The sequence below is a fragment of the Hemicordylus capensis genome, chromosome 1, assembly GCF_027244095.1.
Source record: "Hemicordylus capensis ecotype Gifberg chromosome 1, rHemCap1.1.pri, whole genome shotgun sequence".
Lineage (NCBI taxonomy): Eukaryota > Metazoa > Chordata > Lepidosauria > Squamata > Cordylidae > Hemicordylus > Hemicordylus capensis.
The window spans coordinates 454,518,703-454,538,498 of NC_069657.1; the positions used below are offsets into that span (position 1 = coordinate 454,518,703).

Consider the following 19,796-nt stretch of genomic DNA (forward strand, 5'->3'; position numbering starts at 1 on the left):
ATTTCAGGGATGAAATGTTGGTCCCTCGAGGGACAGCATTTGTCCCTCATTTATTCAATAGCATACAATTCAATTACATAATCCCCTGCTAACTGGGCAAAGAGGCACCATGTTAACCAGGTGATTCTCTTTATTTGGCATGGGGAGAGTAACTGGCCTTCTCCACCCCCAACACAGGACCTCCAGTGACTGTTGCTGGTGTCTGTCTTGTGTTTATTTTTAGAATGTGAGCCCTTTGGGGACAGGGAGCCATCTTATTTATTTATTATTTCTCTGTGTAAACCGCCCTGAGCCATTTTTGGAAGAGCGGTATAGAAATCGAATTAATAATAATAATAATAATAATAATAATAATAATAATAATATACGTCAGTGATACTCAGGCTCTTGATTACCACTGCATAGACCTCCCAGCCCCCCACCCCAGCCAGCCCCCACAAAGTGTGTCCCTCATTCTGGCAATGAAACGTTGGCAACGCTAGGCAGTGTGTGGATGAGATGGTGGTGCTTGGAGGAGGGGTTTAGATTTGTTAGGCACTGGGATACATTTTGGGGCAAGCGGAGCCCCAAGGGATGGGCTCCACATCAACCAAGATGGCACCATCTTGGATGGTGGAGCTTAAAATCAAAAAGGTCACAGAGCAGCTTTTAAAATGACACCTGGGGGACTGCAGACAGGAACTGGGTGCGATCTGGTTCGGTAAGCCAAATCCCCCGAAGGTGCAAGGGTGCAAACGTTCCAGATAAAGCAGCAGGGGACAGAGTAGAACCAGGAGTAGAGCAGGGCGGAAACACAGGACAGCTGGTCAAAAAGGTCAAGTGACAGCAAGGGAGATAGCACACGCCAACGCCAGGTAAGAGACTTGGCGAATAGGTGTCTATAGTATATATCAATGCCAGAAGCCTCCGAGCCAAGATGGGTGAGCTGGAGAGCTGGCTGCTAATGAAAACATATAGTGGGCATAACGGAAACCTGGAGGAACGATGGGAACCAGTGGGACACGGTTATTCCTGGATACAAACACTAGAGAAAGGACATGGAGGGGAAGACTGGGGGTAGAGTAGCACTGTACATTAAACAGGAGACAGGTTCCAACAAGCTAGAAAACCTAGGAGAGAAACCCTCCACAGAATCATTATGGCTGATAATATGAGGTCTGAAAGGAAATGTGTTATTGCCCTCTGGATCGTGTTATTGCCCTCTGGATCAAAATGCTGAGAATGAACTGGAGTTGGAGAAGCAAATCAGAGGGATGTCAAAGAAAGACAGGGCTGCAATAATGGGTGTCTTCAATTACCGCCACATAGAATGGGCAAATTCATGTGTATATTGACAGAGAAGCCAAGTGTCTAGACATGCTAAATGACTGCGCCTTAGAACATTTGGTCATGAAACCAGCCAGAGAGAGAAGGCAACCTTGGATTTAATCCTGCATGGTGTTCAGGACCTGGTGCATGATATCAGAGTTGTAGAACCATCCGGGAATAGTGACAGATGTGTTGGACTTCAGAAGTGGAAACTTCTAAAAAATGAGGGGACTGGTAAAAAGGAAGCTGAAAGGGAAAGTCAGGAGGTCAAATCACTCCAGAAAGCATGAAACTTATTTAAAACCACAATAACAGAAGCTCAGTTGGATGTATACCAAGAAGGAGGAAAGGTACCACCAAGTTCGGGAGGACGCCAGCGTGGCTAACAAGTAGGTAAGCTACAAGAGGGAAGAAGATTTCCTTCAGAAAATAGAAGTCCTGCCCAAATGAAGAGAACAGGAAAGAACATAAGCTCTGACAAAGGAAATGCAAGGAGACAATAAGGGATGTAAAAAGAGAGTTTGAGGAGCATATAGCTAACCTTAACCCTAACCCCTGCTAACTGGGCAAAGAGGCACCTTTTACCGTGACGATTCTCTTTATTTAGCAGGGGGAGAGTAACTGGCCCTATCCACCCCCAGCACAGTACTTCCAGTGACTGTTGCTGATGTGTGTCTTATGTTTCTTTTTAGAATGTGAGCCCTTTGGGGACAGGGAGCCATCTTATTTGTTATTTCTCTTTGTAAACCGCCCTGAGCCATTTTTGGAAGGGTAGTATAGAAATTGAATTATTATTATTATTATTAATATTAATATTAATATTAATATTATTATTAGTGTCAAGGGGAATAACAAACTTCTTTCAATTATTATTATTATTATTATTATTATTATTAATTCGATTTCTATACCGCCCTTCCAAAAATGGCTCAGGGTGGTTTACAAAGAGAAATAAAACAAATAAGATGGCTCCCTGTCCCCAAAGGGCTCACATTCTAAAAAGAAACGTAAGACACACACCAGCCATAGTCACTGGAAGTACTGTGCTGGGGGTGGATAGGGCCAGTTACTCTCCCCCTGCTAAATAAAGAGAATCACCACAGTAAAAGGTAACTCTTTGCCCAGTTAGCAAGGGCAAATATAGCATGCCAGAAGGAAACATGCCAGGGAGGCAGTTGGACCCTTAGATGATGACGGCGTGAAACGGATTATTAAGGAGGATAAGGAGATTGCAGAGAAACTGAATGATTTGTTTGCAGCTGTCTTTGCGGCGGAGGATAGAGACCATATACCTACTCCAGAACTGAGTTTCTCAGGCTTGGAGGCTGCAGAACTGGGCCACCCTGAGGTGATGGGAGAGAATGTTCTAAACTGTTCTGAAAAAAATAAAAATTCACAAATCTCCAGGGCCAGACGGCAACCACCCGAGAGTTTTGAAGGAACTCAAATGTGAAATTGTGGAGCTCCTAGCAAAAATATGCAACTTGTCCCTACAGTCAGCCTCTGCACCAAAGGACTGAAGAGTAGTTAATGTAACTCCGGTGTGAAAAGAGATCTGAGAAATCACAAGCCAGTTAGTTTAACTTTGGTGCTGGGTAAATTGATGGAAAGCATAATTAAAGGCAAAATGGCTAAACACATAGAAGACTGGGCCTTGTTGAAGGAGAACCAGCCTGGTTTCTGCAAGGGCAAGTCTTGCCTCACTAACCTTTTGGAGTTCTTTGAGAGTGTCAACAGGCATACGGATAAAAGTGATCTAGTTGACATAGTATATTTGGAGTTCCAAAAGGCTTTTGACAAAGTTCCCCACCAAAGGATCCTGAGTAAACCTAGCAGTCATGGGATAAGGGGAGAGGTTCATGTGTGGATTGGTAACTGGTTGAAGGACAGGAAACAGAGGGTAGGGATAAATGGACAGTTTTCACAATGGAGCGGAGTAAGAAGTGGGGTCTCCCAGGGATCTGTACTGGGACCGGTGCTCTTTAACTTGTTCATATATGATCTAGAAGCAGGGGTAAGCAGTGAGGAGGTGGCCAGATTAGCAGATGAAACAAAACTATTTAGGGTAGTGAAATACAAAACAGATTGTGAGGAGCTCCAAAAGGATCTCTCAAAACTGGGGGAGTGGGCGACAGAATGCCAGATGCAGTTCATTGTTAGCAAGTGTAAAGTGATTCACACTGGGGCAAACCGCAACCCCCCCCCGACTTCACATATACACTGATGGGGTCTGAGGTCTATCAGTGGCTACTAGTTTGGTGGCTATGAGCTACCTCCATCCGCAGAGGCAAGATCCCTCTAAATCCCTGTTGCAGGGGAGCAACAGCAGGAGAGAGGGCATGCCCTCACCTCCTGCCTGTGGGCATCACAGAGGCATCTGGTGGGCCACTGTGAAACTGGATGGGCCTTGGGTCTGATCCAGCATGGCTGTTGCCTCTGAGCTCTCAATTCACCAGACAAAATGGCATCAGGCTTAGCTGATGGAGGCATTAACTTCAGCTTCCCTAGAACATTTATTCTAGAATGGAGCCATTTTGAAAGATGGCAGCCATTTTTAGGAAGACTAAATGCATATGTTCCATTTCTTAGAGAGCCCCCTTTCACTTTCACAGCTGCCAGAGGAAGAGGAGGAGTTTGACCTCTTCCTCTTCCTTTGATGGAAGAGGGATGGCAGAAGGCGAAGGGACGGTGGAAGAAGAGGAGACTCTGTGAGGAGTTGGTTGTGTATATATAGGGTCATCACTTGACAAGCACTCAGCCAAGTGTGTGAACTGTCTTGGTGGGAAAGGATTATGTTTTGAGCTGACTTGGATAGTTCTGCCTGTGGAGATTAACCTGTGTGGCCTGTTCACACATGCAATGGTCCACATTCACAAGGGATAAATACACATGGTTGAATTGGATATTTTTTCAAAAACGAACCAATGGATGGCTTGTAGTGCCTTTATTTCGACCAGGGGCATAGCAAGGTTGGAGTGGGCCCAGAGACAAGATTTTTAAATGCTCTCCCCTCACTGAAGCTCAGCTCATGAAGTAAAGAAATCTTAAATGAGGCTGAATAGTGGTAATAAAAAGCATAGTAAATATATATCCTATGTGCCACAATAGAACATCATCTTAAATTATTTTTTTAAAGGTTTTGTAAATTGTGCAAGTCATTGAATGGTACTAGAGAAAGACATGCTCTTCTGGTTGCCCCAGGTCTTAACACTCACATCAATTTCGGAGGATGGATACAACTGAAGGAAGCCCGGGTGGGTGCGCGGCTGGGGGAGTCAGTCATGTGACTTGCCTCTGGGGGGCCCTCCAAGGCAGTGGGCCCCCAGACAACTGTCTCCCCTTGCCCTATTATAGTTACGCCCCTGATTTCGACTCTCTTTTCCATTTTAGGAATGTCTCTGGTTTGTATTTTATTATACTTTTAGAACACGACATGCCACAGCAACCTGCCGTGAAAGAAAGGACAGAACTTTCCCCCCCAAATGAAATAATAAAGGGTCTTATTTCAGCTGAATATTCCATTTAGGTTTATCTTGAGGGTCTGAGAGACCTCGCTGTGGCCTTCAACCTTGTTTGGTTTCTTACACAGACTAAACTAGAAGCTGAGCTGAGTCCAGAAGAGAAGCCTGTTGAAGGAAGAAAAATGCACAAAGGTAGGAGGGCAGGGCTCCCAACACTTGGTATATTTATTTCTGGGTGGTTTCTATGCCTAACTTTCTCAGATGGATTTAAATTCTCTCCATAAGGGGTGTTCTGGTTAATTTCACACCAACTCCCAACTTTGGGTCCCTAGATGTTGGACTACAACTCCCATCATTCCCAGCTACAATGGCCACAATCTCCAGCTCCTTGGGGAAGATGGGAGTTGTAGTGCAACATCATCTGGGGACTCAAGGTTGGGAACCCCTGACCTACTGCCGCTGAGCTTAAGTATGTGAAGTAGTTGTTGTTGTTATTAATTTAACATATTTTTATACCGCCCAAAACTCATGTCTCTGGACGGTTTACAACAAAACAAACAAATGGAAAAGTTAAAACATTCGTTAAAATAAATGACAACAAAAATGAAAACACCAGTTAAAACAAAGTAAATGATACAGCAAAAGTTAAAACACTACAACAGTTCAAACCTTAAAACATTTTAAACAATGTTAAAACTATTAAAACAATATTTAGTTAAAAGCCTGGGTGAACAGATGTGTCTTGACTGCCTTTTTAAAAGCTGTAAGAGATGGGGAGGCTCCTATTTCAGCAGGAAGCGTGTTCCAAAGCTTTGGGGCAGCAGCGGAGAAGGCCTGTCCCCGAGTAGCCACCAAACAAACTGGTGGCAACTGCAGACGGACCTCTCCTGATGATCTCAATGGGCGGTGGGGTTCATAACGAAGAAGACGTTCTTTTAAATAAGAATGTGTAATAACCCATTTTTCCCCTATTTTCCCAGCCTTCCCCCTCCCCATCTCCCTGTTTGTCTGTCTGTTTCTAGATTGTAAGCCTCTTGGGGCAGGGATCTTCATTCTCATCTGCTGCAAAAGTGCCATGTGCACAGATGGCACTATGTGAATCATTATAATGATGAACATAGTAGTTATATAAACTTGTATTATCCCCCCGCCCCACTTAATTGTAATTTTGCTAAATGAAATGGCTCCGAACTCTTGACTTTTCCCTGGTAAGAAAGGCAGTCCAAGCGCCTCATTGCAGAATCCTGCATTCCACATCAGTGCAAATCAGATAATTTGAAAGAGTTGTGTGGATCAACATTGATTTTCAGTGAGCAGTTTGCTGACAGATCCTGCCTTTTCTAGCTGCTGCCCCAGAAGACAAGAAGCAGCCCTCCCCTTGTTCGGAAACAGAGGGACGATTAAGAGGTTTACCACAGCCTTCTGCAACATTAACGTTCTGTTTGTAGATTTGCTAATGTGTGTGCAATTGCCACATTTCTCCCAAGCGTTTCCTGGCAGGGAGACTTCTTCCGTTTTGGGATGAGTCTCTGACAATGCTGACAACTGCAGCTGGATCACTTGTATTGCTACCAGGTCACGTGACGGGCCAAACCCTTGATCCCACACCTGCCAAGCAGCCAGTAATCGGACTGGGCCTGAGCTGGGCCAAGGGGTCGGGATTGATCATATCTGCTCATGGCTGGGCATCCAAGCACCTGTCCTCGCATTCGGTTAAGCTCGTGTAATCCCTTTTAGGAAGGCACTGTCACATTCTGCCCAGGTTGTGGCTTCTGTCTGAATTTTGCTGTAATTGGGACTTCCTCCAAATGAACTCTGGAGTGGAGGTCATGGAGCAAAGAGGCGCAACTGTTGTTGCAGGCAGCACAGAGTGATCTTTTGGCCTTTTGAGTGTGAGATGGTTTGTGTGGCATTCACTGTTAACTGTGTAACAAAGCAAGTTTTGGTTGTGAGTTGGGTTCTTTTTTTTGCTTCTGCTACCCTGTGGCGTGGCTCACTTACTTGAGTCATCTGAAGCCATGTCCAGTGCCATTAAGTCAGTGGGGAGTTGATACGTCTTTAAATTTATTTTACTCTTTCAAATCTGAGTCAAAATCTTTTCTGCCCCCTAGGATATTTTGATGTTCTTGTGGGTTAAGCGGCGCAACAGGAAATGCTTGACTAACAAACAGAAGGTTGCCAGTTCGAATCTCCGCTGGTACTATATTGGGCAGCAGCGATATAGGAAGATGCTGAAAGGCGTCATCTTGTACTGCGCGGGAGGAGGCAATGGGAAACCCCTCCTGTATTCTACCAAAGACAACTACAGGGCTCTGTGGGCGCCAGGAGTCAAAATCGACTTGATGGCACACTATACCTTTTAGTGGGAGAAGAGCTTGTCTTTAGGTAGCAAGCATGAATTGTCCCCTTTCCTAAGCAGGGTCTGCCCTGGTTTGCATTTGGATGGGTGACTACATGTGAACACTGTCTGCTATAAGATATTCCGCTCGGAGGATAGGGCAGCTTAGTGGTAGAGCATCTACTTCCGTGCAGAAAGTCTCAGGTTCCATCCTTGGGATAGCCACATAGGATTGGGAAAGATTCTTGCCTGAAACCTTGGAGAGCCGCTGCCAGTCAGTGTAGACAATACTGAGTTAGATGGACCAAGGGTCTGACTCGGTATAAGGCAGCTTCCTATGAGATGAAAAATTCAAATGCTACCCTTCTGCAAACATGGGCCACAATCTCTTTTGACATTCTCCTGCCCAAGCCCTGTTGGAATGAATGGGAGCTGTGCAAGAGTTCCTGTTCACTGACGGCAGTGAGGCTTGGGGGAGAGAACTTCCCAGGAGGTTTTACAGACAGGCCCCCTCCCCACCCCCCACTCCTGATTGGAGTATGCCAGTCCATATATTTGCTGGATTTAACCCTACCTCCCTGCAGGCTATCAGGGATGAGGACAGGCAGGGCTTTGTTTTTCTCCAAAGGGAGGCTGCGAATTCTGGCTTAGCCTGAGTTATGTCCGGGGTAAAAAAAACCCTCCATTTCCAGCAGCTTTTTTTTTGTGTGTGTGGGGGACACTCCGGGGGTTCTGCTTTCTCTGAATCTGATGCAAAGCAGGTTTGCTCTTCAGATACCCTGAGGCATAGAGCCATGTGTGAAAAACCTCCAGGAGATTGGCTTTTAAATAGAACAACTGGAAGAGTTGGCAATGAGGCCCTTCAACCACTTCTGTGGTTCCTGCTTCTTCGGCTCACAGGGCAGTTGAATCTCCAGGAGGTTTTTAACAACAACCTCCAGCAACACCTTTGGAGAAAGCAGAAGCCCCGGAGCTTTTTTTTTCAAAAGCTGTTGGAAATAGAGGATTCTTTTTACCCCGGGCATACCTCGGGCGAAGCCAGAATTTGCAGTCTCCCTTCAGAGAAAAGCAAAGCCCTGTCTGTCCTGGTCCCTGATAGCCTGCAGGGAGGTCGGGTTAAATCCAGTGAATATGTGGACTGGCACACTCCAATTAGGAGTGGATTCGGGGGGCGAAAGCCCTATCTGTAAAACCTCCAGGAGATTGTGCCCAGTGGCCTCTTTCATGCTCTGCTACCCCTACTACTACTACTACTACTATATACATACTGCTCTTCAATCAAATTTCTCAAAGCAGTTTACTTTTAGAAAAAACACACACACAACCCCCCCCCATAAATAAGATACTTGCCTATCCCCAAAAGGCTCACAATCTAAAAAGAAACATAAGGAACAGGCACAGCCACTGGAGGGATGCTTTGCTGGGGTTCCTGCCCTTAATGGCAGGACCTGAAATCTCCCACCCCAGCCAGGCCTCAATCCTAAAATGTGTGAAATGGTAATAAAGTGTTAGATGCCTCTGAGCATCTCCCCGCCTCAACTCTCGGTCCTTTGGCAAATCCATATGGAAGTGTCTGTTGAAGAGCTGATGGTGCTGTCCCTAAAGATGCTGTTTTTCTTGGGTTCTGAAATGGAGCCCAATTGCCCTGGACTGAGTGCTCTTTCTTTCCGCAGGAGCGTGAGTAGGGTTGCCAGCTCTCCAGAAGTGACCCGGAGCTTCTAAAATCGGCATCGATCTCCAGGTGACTCTTGAAAACAATCCGGGAGATTTTAAGAGCTTGATATTGTGCAAAGTATTCAAAAAAAAAATTGGGGAAAATGAATTTCCAGGAATCATTTCGGTCAGAGTTGGCAACCCTAAGCGTGAGAAATTGCTGTCGCTTGCCCCCACCCCTCACCTTGGGCTGGGAGAGCAGGGCAGCAGTCAGAGGGGAAAGCTTGCCTTCCTGTTGGAACAATAGCTTCGCCATCTGTGAATAGCTTTATGCCTTGTAGGCCACGCTCTGTGGAGGTGGAGGTTTCCCTTCCAGCTCTGGCGTGAGCATGGAAGCAGCAGGCGTGTTGGCCTTGGAAAACTGAAAAGGCTGAGGTTTAGGCTTGGCCTCAGTTCCATTGTGCGGCCCACAATTAAAGTAAAAACAAAGGTATATGTTTTAATGTGTTCATTAATTCAGATAATAATGTATACCAAAAGCAAATGCATTTCACAATTATAAAAGCTGACTGGCGGATTTCAATCTACAAACAACTCAGTTGGTAGAGCTTAATCATGGAGTCTCCCATTTAGCTTGCTAACAAAGGAGCTAATGAGGAGTTAAGAAAAAGTTTGCTAAGGGTGCGTTCTCATGATGGAGGGGAAGTGGGAATCCTCGCTCCAAGCTGCCTGCACACTCCCAGTTTTGTCTTGGGAGTACCTGGCTTGCCACTGTGCCCAGTCCACATCAGCCCCAGATTGGTGACCTAGGATTGATCTGGGGTGGTTGCTCTAGGGTTGAGGTGGGCTGGACATGACTGGAAGCCCTACATTTATGGGTTCTCGCAATCCAAAACTGAGAGCATGCGCGCACACTGCTTGCATCTGGGACTTGATGTAGGTCACTGTGACTGGGGATGATGGCCAGATGCCATTGAGGCTGAGGATGATGGGATTTGTTGTAATGATCGAGGTGGGGGGGAGTACAAAATCGCTCCTCTAGCAGTGAAGAATCCCGGGTAGGCTGCCACCATCCACTTTTTAATAGAAGCAGATTCACCCTCCCAGGGCAATATTCTGGGAGAGTGAAGTGGAAAGCCCCTCCCTACAAGAAAGGCTTGAGCAGTCTCAGGCCTTCAGGAGCATGTGACTAGGGCAGGACCCAATAAGGAGTGACACTCAGTAACAACAACAAGGATTTATAATAATTGGATGGTAAGGGAAACTATAAAGGTATCAACAGTCAGATCCAAGCACTTAAAGATAAATTCCCTGACATGTTTAGCAAAACAGGTTCCTATCCTTCCTACTTACTTCCAGGTAAGGAACTTCCAGTTGATTCCCAGCTCGGCTGTTAGTCTCCCCTTTCCCTACAGTAGCTGCTGATCAGACCTCACTCCAAAGCCTCCAGGGAAGAACTGAACTCGAACACATCCCTCCCCTGCTCCACTATAGGCTGTTGTCCATAAACCCTGCCCCTCATATTGGATTGGGTCACAGGGATTTGGAGAAGCCCACCCTCCAAGCAGTTACTCTAATTGAGTCTATATATATAATAGTCCTCCCTCAAGCCTGACTATTGCTACAGCTGTAATCCAACAACAGCTGAGGACCCAAGGTTGGGAATCCCTGGCCTATCCAATGGGAGGACTAGCCCTAGAAGTTAGAGAACCTTGTTGGATGGAATCTGCCACAGAAGGAGCTTGATGCCCTGAACCTTTCTTCCTTGGCCAGCCTTGAGGGGTGGTGTATCCCTAAGAACTTTGCCTTAAAAAAATCCAAGTACCTGGATTCAATTTCTGTAATATTTTAATGCCGGAGGCAGAAAATCTAAATGGTGCCATTCCCATCTTTTAAAAAACCCCACCAAAAACCTGCCTAAGAGCCCAATCCTGTGAATGATTATTTGATAGTAAGTCCCACCGATTTGCCATTTTGGAAGGGTGGTATAAAAATCAAATCAAATCAATCAATAAATGCGAATACAATGAATATTTACTGTATATACCGCTTTTCAAGAAAAGTTCCCAAAGCAGTTTACATAGATGAATGAATGATTGCAATCCCATGCATACTTACTTGGGAATAAGCTCCATTGAAAACTAAATTTATTTGCCCCCTTTTTAAGGGGACCCTGAATGTGCTGACTGAGGTGACTGTTGCCTTCTGCCTTTGTAGTTAAGGCCAACACTAGGACTGAGATTGGTTCAAGGCAACCTGGAGCCCTGAAATAGCTACCAAGTGTGTTGTGGCCATTCAGAATGCTGCGTAACAACTCCTGTGAACGCCCACAGCCGGCCTATATTTAGACAAAGCCGTTAAACCATCCCAGCCATTTTTATCTTTGCTCTTCTTTGCTTTGGTTTATATGGTTCTGGTAGTGCTAAGCCAAATGTGGTGCTTCCCACTGAGTTAATGGCCTTGAGGACTCTAATGCCAGTGATATGGGGGGTCCCTCTCTCCCTGAGGGTCTCCCTGGTCTAAATCCTGAAATGCCGCTGTCTGCTGTGTGCATAAGGCGATTGGAATCTATTTAACATGGATTATCCTCCAGATGGAGATGGTGGTTTTAAGGGGACATCTGGGGGTTTTCCAGCTATGCTGGTTTCATGACAGAGGCTATAGAGTAGGGGTGGGGAAGGAGTTTCCTCTAGAACAGAGAAAGGGATTTCCTTTTATATCTCCCCACCCATGGAGGTGAGGGAGCCCTTGATTATCTTCAGGCTTGAGTTCACACTGACAGAGCAGAGAAGAAAACCTCTTAATTATGCAGCTGACTCCAGGCACTAAAGCAAAACAGGCTTTGTTGGAAGCCGGGGATAGGATGGCTTCGTTTTGTCAAGTACTCTTGTCACCAAAGGGTCCCTTTCCATCTGAGCCATATCATACATAGTGTTTTTAGTACTCAGTGGTCTTGAGCCTGCAACCTTGATACTCCACTGTTCCTTGGAAGAAGACCCGCTGGGTGCCCTGTTCATAATCATCACATTTTTGAGCCCCAGACTTCTCTCTCCTTGGCAACTCCTGACCTGTGATTGATTGATTGATTACATGCCATCAAGTCGGTGTCGACTCTTAGTGACCACATCGATAGATTCTCTCCAGGCTGATCTGTCTTCAACTTGGCCTTTAAGGTCTCTCAGTGGTGCAGTCATTGCTGTCATCATCGAGTCCATCCACCTTGCTGCTGTCCGTCCTCTTCTTCTCTTTCCTTCAACTTTTCCCAGCATTATGTACTTCTCTAGGGAGCTGGATTTTCACATAATGTATCTGAAGTATGATAGTTTGAGCCTGGTCAGTTGCGCCTCAAGCGAAAATTGTGGATTAATTTGTTCCATGATCCATCTGTTTATTTTCCTGGCTGTCCACGGTATCCTCAAAGGTCTTCTACAGCGCCAAAGTTCAAAAGCGTCAATGCTTTTTCTATCTTGCTTCTTCAAAGTCCAGCTTTCACATCCATAAAGCGTCACGGGAAAAACCATTTTCCGGACGATTCTAATCTTTGTAGGTATAGGCACATCACGGCATCTAAATATCTTTTCCAAGGCCTTCATTGCAACCCTACCAAGTGTTAGTCCGTGGCGTATTTCTTGACTGCTGGAGTCTGCTGTTGATGGTTAACCTGTGCTGGCTACCTATAAATACTAGCAGCTCACTTCTAGCTGTGGCCTGACCCACAGATTAGTGTTGCCCTTACTTCCTGGGATTCCACCTGTTACTACCGTTCAGTCTTGCTTTTCAGCATAGAGACCTGTTTGGCTGATTAGACTCACGCAGTCATAGAACTGGAAGGAACCTTGATAGTCTAGTCCAAGCCACTGCTCAGTGCTGGAAACTGCTACAGCATCCCTGACAGATGGCTGTCCAGCCTCTGTTTGAAAAACTCAAGCAAAGGAGAGCCCACCACTGTGCAAGGCAAACCGTTCCACTGTCAAACAGCTCTTACAATTAGGAAATTATTCCTAATGTCTAGCCTAAATCTGCTTCTTTGTAATTTCAACCAATGGGCTCTAGTCCTGTCCTCAACAGCAAGAGAGAACAAGTCTGCACTCTCTCACATAAGCTAACGACCATATCCCCCCTTAGTCTTTTTTTTTGCTCCAGGCTAAACTTAACCAGCTCCTTCAACCATTCTTCATGGAACTTGGTAACCAGACCCTTCACCATCTTTGTTGCACTTCTCTGAACCCATCCTAGTTTAATCGACATGCTTCTTAAATGCAGGATCCAGAACTGGAAACAGTATTCCAAGTGAGGTCTGAGCAGCGCAGAATAGAGTAGAACAAACACTTCTTGTGATCTGGACAGTACACTTCTCTTAAGGCAGCTGAAGATTGCATCCATTTTTATATCAGCTGCATCACACAGCTGGCTCATGCTCAGTTTGTTGTCTGCAATGTGGTAATGAGGTGGGAGAAGATGGAGTGTTCAGATGGTGGTGGTGGGAAAAGCAACTAGCATTTCTGACTGCCAGTGGGGGATTTCTGAATGTACTGCTACATAAGGACCACCTGGAGTGGCCCAAAATGTGGTGAAAAAGGCCCTCAGTGCCATGGTTGGTATGCCAACTGATACCATGGTTGATGGTATCGAATGCCATCAAGAGATCCAGAAGAACCAGCAGAGTCACACTCCCTCTGTTGGTTCCCCAGTAAACGTCATTCATCAGGCCCACCAAGGCTGTCTCAAACCCATAGCCAGCTCTAAAGCCAGTTTGAAATGGGTCTGGATAATCAGTTTCCTCCAAAACTGCCTGGAGCTGGTCGGCCACCACCTCTCAATCACCTTGCCCAACCAAAGGCGATTGGAGATTGGCCAGTAACTATCCATTGCTAAGGGGTCCAAGGAAGGCTTCTTAAGGAGCGGTCTAACCATTGCCTCCTTCAGACAAGGAGGCACCCTACCCTCCCTCAGCAATGCATTTATGATATTAACTAGGCCACCTCCAACAATCTCCCTGCTAGATAGAAGCAGACAAGTCGAGCAAGGATCCAGAAAACAGGTGGTAGGCAGCACCACTCCAAGCAGCTTGTCCACATCCTCAGGAGTCACAGACTGAAACTGGTCCAAACTAATACTACAAGAAGGATTGCTGAACACCTCCATAGACCTTGCAGAAATAGTGGAGTCCAGGTTGGCCCGAATACAGGAGATCTTGTTCGCAAAGAACCCATTAAAAGCGTGACAGCAGAATGACCCCAGGGACTGATTTGAAGGAGAAGGAGCAGAGACTAAACTCCTCACAACCTGGGATAGCTCTGCTGAGTGAGAACCTGCAGAGGTGAACGGTGAGGTGAACAATTAACACTTGATCATCCAAAGTAGATCCATATTTTTAAAGTAATATGTGAGTCTCCTGCATTGCACTTATATGGGTTGAAAGATCCCCTTTCCAGCTGCATTTTGGAAATCCTTTGATTTAAAAGGACAGCAGCGTTGGGAGAGACTCTCCCATATTGCTTTTTGGGCCTTTTCAACACCTCTGAGGCAATTTTAGTCTCCTTGAAATGCATTAGTAAATCATCACTTATATAAAGAAGAATCAAGCCATATGCTCTGTCATTCTCTGAATCCCACTCCTTTGGGGCAGCCGCCCCATCTGTTGGTCTTGGTTCTGTGAGGGCTCCATTAACTTTTTTTCATTAAACGAGGGCTCCATTAACTTTTGCCTTCGGGAGGGCTTCCATTGTCATGACCCATTGATTGTAATTCTTTCCATTCAGCTTGGAGAGGGCAGCACCATTCACCTCTGGATCCATGCTGTCTTACTAACTATCTCAGCTGCATTTTAAAAGAAAAAAAATCTGCTGCAGACTTTTGGGCTGCTGGGCCCGTAACCCTGTTAGGGTTTTGTTTTTTTAGCAAAGCACCAAGGAAGCAACCACTCCAGTTACAGAGTGCAGAGTTTAGTTGCTACAGCTGTTTAAGTAACATGCATGGATATCACTGTAGAGTCTAACTAAATTGATTTATTGGTGAAGTACATCTGGGATAGGAAAGACCTAGCCTATCTATCAGCTACATAATGAATAGGTGGAGAGAGAGAGATGTTTCCATTTTCTTTCTAGGAGGAAAGGAAGAGGACTGACTCCCTACAGGAAGTACCTGAGGAGTCAAGGCAGGGGTCATAGAGTAGAGGCAAGAAGGGACAGGTAAGGAGACCCTCACTAACTACTTCTACTCCCAATGCCCCTAGTGGTCATGAGGATAGTTGGTGCAAAAGGTCGATGCACTGGAACTCCATCTCCAACAAAAACAAATAATCAAAATCTGAGGGCATACTGCCATATTGGGTGATGGAAAGAAATGGAACAGTTCAAGACTTGTAAGCATGCATACTGTGAGAAAAGAGGGAAGGGAGTCTGGTCTCAAGAGAGGAACTGGAGGGGACTTTGATCTTGCCTCCAGTTTCTACCTTACAGATGAGGCTGATGAATGTAACGGACAGTCCTTGGTACCAGAAGAAATATTACAAACAGTTCCTGTGCCAGAGAATCCAAGAATCAGGAGAAGTGTGCATGACAGGAGACCACGTAAAAGACTTCTAGTCTTTGTCACCAAATTTTAAATCCGTTCAGTGCAGGTTGTTATAGTGTGTGTGTGTGTGTGTGTGTGTGTGTGTGTGTTCTATCTTGTAATCTTTTGTGTTTTGTTGTTTGGATGTTTTCCCAGTGGGGATCCTGTAGAAAGTGTGTGGGTTGGAGTCAGAAAGTAAAGGGAGGGGAAGAAGGAGAAAATGAAGGTTTTTTCCCTATGAAGTCTTAGTTGAATCCACATAAGATTGCTTTGTGTTTACGAGGGAAGCAGTTATAAAACAATTTCTTACTCTGCTGCTGATTCCCCACTTGGGGCCTTGGGCCTTCCAGCAGTAATGTAACACCAAACTGTTGTTGGCCAAGTCCGAGAGGCCTGCAACAGAAGAGTCACAGCCGGCTAGCAGTATTCCTAGCTGCAAACTGCTAGTGTGAACACAGGCTTAGCCCCGTGGTTTCATACCAAACTCCCTGCACATATGGACATGGCAGAGAATGGGAAGAGAGGTGGGAGAGTCTGTGACTCCTGAGGCTGGGGCTGTAATGTTTCTCTGCAGGGTGCAGCCATGGGATGGATGAATGTGGATTTAGGCACCTAAAGAGTGGAGTTCTGCAGGGTGGGATGAGTCATTGTGGTTTGCTTGTGAACAGCTCTGCTGAGAAGATGCCAGGTCGTTTTGAGAGTTAAGACAGCCGCGCTTTCAGGGCAAACGGCCCTGCCTTGATTGGACTTGGTGCTGTGTGTTGACATGAGTTCCTCACCCTGGCTGCAGAGCAAGAACAAAAACTCAGAATGATACGGGAGAAAACTGTGAAAAATCTGCATTCACAAGTGACCTTATAGTGCAGGGGAGAAGAAAGTTGTTGCTGCAAGAGATGTGTTAGTAGTTGTAGTATAGTCGACTTCAGAGTACCTGGCATACTACTGATTTGGAAGAGGAGCAGACAAGAGCGATCCTTGCCCCAAGGAGCTTTCCGTGTGACTTTTGACAGTGGCAGAGGCAACAAACACAGGAAGGGAGGGAGAGGCTCTGAGGCTGGGCTAACAAGGGGTGGGTGTCAGCCGATGCAGCAACGTGAACTTCTGCTTCCGTTCAGTTGGGATATGAAGACTGAGCCATTAAGCCAGGCGTGGCCAACTTGAGGCTTTTCAGCTTGTGTGTGGGACTACCCCGCCCATCAAATAGAGCGTGGCTGCCGGTGATGGGCGCTGTAGTCCACCAAGAGCTGAAGAGCCTTAGGTTAGCCCTCTCTGCATTAAGCCAATAATCTCACAGCAGCCGTGAGTTTTCAGGAGGGATTTAAAGAAGCGGAAGGAGGCACCACCACCACCACATAAGTCTTCTGCCAGGGCGTTCCCAGGCATAGGGGCAGCAAAGGAGATTAGGCAGGGAGGTTTTAAGAGAGCAGAAGCTGCCGGCTGACTGAGACAGTGGAGGAGTAAAGAAGGCTCTGGCTGATTCTCAGTGTGGATCTTGCAACTATTAATGCAAAGAGGATTGTTTGGATCATGAAGGGTACATATCCCTTCAAAGTGCTGTTGGGCAATTGTCTCTGTGTCTGGGGAGAGCCTGTAGCTTGGTGGGAGAGCACATCCTTTGCATGCGGAGGGGCCCAGGTTTAATCCCGAACATCTCCAGCTAAAAAGATCAGCCGACAGGAGGGCTGGGTAATACCTCCCTCTCTCTGCTTAATGCCCTAGAGAGCTGCTACTGGTCAGAGTACACTGTACTGAGCAAGAAAGAGCGTGTTTCAGGTATAAGGCAGTTTCACTTCATTTGGTGGGGGTGATCCATAGTTCAGTAGCAGAGCACCCGCTTTGCTTGCAGAAGGTCCCAGGTTACATAGGAACCTAGGAAGCTGCCATATACTGAGTCAGACCCTTGGTCCATCTAGCTCAGTATTGTCTTCACAGACTGGCAGCGGCTTCTCCAAGGTTGCAGGCAGGGATCTCTCTCAGCCCTATCTTTGGAGAAGCCAGAAAGGGAACTGGGAATCTTCTGCTCTTCGCAGAGCGGCTCCATCCCCTGAGGGAAATATCTTGCAGTGCTCACACGTCAAGTCTCCCATTCATATGCCACCAGGGCGGACCCTGCTTAGCTAAGGGGACAAGTCATGCTTGCTACCACAAGACCAGCTCTCCTCTCCAGGTTCAGTGCCTGGCACCCTTACTTAAAAGGGCAAGAGCAAGAAAGCGGATGTTTGAGAGTCTGTTCAGCTGTTGCCAGTCAGATGCAGCCAATTCTGGGCAAGACGGATTAGGGACCTGCCTCGAATAAGGCAGCTGCATAACTTAAAAAGTTAGATTCAAATCCTAAAATGTCACCAGCATTTGAAACTTTGCAAACTTGAATCTCAGTACATGCGTGTGTGTGTTTGCACGCACATGCATGTGTAGCATTGTCATGCATGCAGCCACAGAGCAGTTTGGAGCAGAGGTTTTCCTTCACGCTCACTGCGGGGGGGGGGGGGGACGGACGACATTCGTTCACTGAGCAGGCGCAGAGAATTGATACTGACAGCTGTAAGCAGCACAAGGCGGAATAATCCCTTTGCCTGCAAGGAAGCGCTTGAGCCCTTTGGCCTTCCTTCCTCCCAGGACATCCCTGCCCTGTTTATGTTGTTAACTGGCCAGATTAGGTTGTGGGTGCCTATTTTTAGAGTGTTATTTGCATCAAATCATTTCTGGTGAATCCTTCCCCCTGATGCGCAACAGAAGATGTTTGGTTTTGGTCACTCTCCCTGCCTCAGTGTGCGTGCACACCTCACCGCTAGGAACGGTCCCTACAAGCAAGAGACAGAGACATCTGGCCCATGGGGCACAGTGGACAGGGATGTTCTCCTGTGCAAGGTGCATTGACATTCTTGGGAGTCGTGCAAGCGCACAATAGTGCTCTTGCCTGTTTCCCAGTAGTTTTATTGGAGCTTGTGCAGGAGACCTTCCCCGCCCATTGTGCCCCTTGCTAAACAGTGGAAGAGATCTTACCATTTCAGTTACTGGCCTAGGGTATCAAATTGCCTTGCACTGGCTCTGTTTGCTATCCCTGCTACGCAGGCCATGAGGGCCCTTGATGCTGTAGAGAAGTCGGAGTTGGAGGCGTCCTGTGTCTGTCTCTTGACTGGAGCAATGGCGGCACTGGGGGATGGGGTTAGCCCTCCCTCCCCCACCGCCTGCACAGTTCCCTGACCTAAATCACTCCCTCCCCTCCCCCCTCCCCCCCCGCGCCCAAGCTGCTGTTAGCTGGATGGGGAGAAAGTGCAGGAACAGCCTGGGAAGCCTTTCTGGTTCAGGGCCAGCCCACAAGAACACACACACACACACACACACACACACACACACACAGAGGCTCTCATTTCATCTTCAGGAGAGAGAACCTGTTGAGCAAGTCTCGGTGCCAGGGCTAGCAATCAACGGCTTCTGCAGACAGTGTTGGAACCTGCTGCTCCTTCACTTAAACTCCACTTAGACAAAAGGAATAAAATTATTACCAGAGCTGGCGTTCTGCCAAACGGGCTGGGATTCTGTAATGTGAGAGCAGTTGCATTAATGCCCCGATTCTGCACCACCCCACCCCACCCCACTCTCACGTGTGTGTGTGCCCTATGGAGAGGGGCATGGAAAAAAACAAGAGCCAGGGACGCCCTCAAGGCTTTGGGGTGAGGGGGCACGCAGCCTGCCACGGGCCTTGGAGAAAACCTGAATGGGAACCGAGAGATCAAAGTCTTCTTTACTGCTCTCTGTGGCGGTTGGAAAAAGCTATCCTGAAGCCTTGCAAATATCCCCTTGGTCCTCTGCCCCCACCCCCAATTGTGCACCCGCACTTCCGTTTCTTCTGCAGTGATCATGCGCCCAGGCTCTTTTTCCAGGCTCTTCCATGAGAAACCCCCCACCCCACCCCGTCCCAAGTGGCCTTCGGTAAATTGCATACATGCAACAAGTCAAAATGACACCCGCTCCATGATTTGGACTGTGGCTCGTTATTTAAGTGTTACGCACTTACATGCAGAAATGAAGCCCGGGTGGGGGGCAGGGAAATGTCCGCCCACCCCCACCCCCACCCTGCTGCCTGACATGATTGTTTGTTATTTAGACAGTGCCACCCATACACATGATGCTTTACCAAGAGGCTTGGGGGTGAACGGGAAGGATATGCAGTCATGTCATATACTTTAGGCTTGCTTATAGGAAGAGGTGGCTGACCCCTGAGTGGGGACTAAAGGGGGTTGCTACAGGCTTCCTGGGAAAAGTGGGGTTTGAGAGGGGTTTGGAGAGGCATCATCACAAAGGTGTTTGTCCAGGCCTAAGAGCAGCGGTGACTCTAAGGGGTGGCAGGCACAACCCCCCCCCCCAATATTTTCTGCTCCATCATCCACTAGACTGGAACGTTACAGCAAAGTGTCAGACAATACAGTTCTAGCAGGCCTGTACAATGTAAGGCCTAGGGGCCAAAATCTGGTCCACGG

At 47.0% G+C, this 19,796-nt stretch overlaps 1 protein-coding gene across 3 annotated transcripts in view; it reads left to right on the forward strand.

The window, feature by feature from the left end:
* LOC128324584 (uncharacterized) overlaps positions 1 to 19,796 on the forward strand; it is a 64,736-nt gene that overhangs the window by 31,354 nt on the left and 13,586 nt on the right. For all 3 annotated transcript variants that reach the window (XM_053249342.1, XM_053249324.1, XM_053249332.1), the window contains exon 4: positions 4,898 to 4,961. In XM_053249342.1, the coding sequence (XP_053105317.1) occupies positions 4,898 to 4,961 (64 nt within the window). The remainder of the gene's footprint in view (positions 1 to 4,897; positions 4,962 to 19,796) is intronic.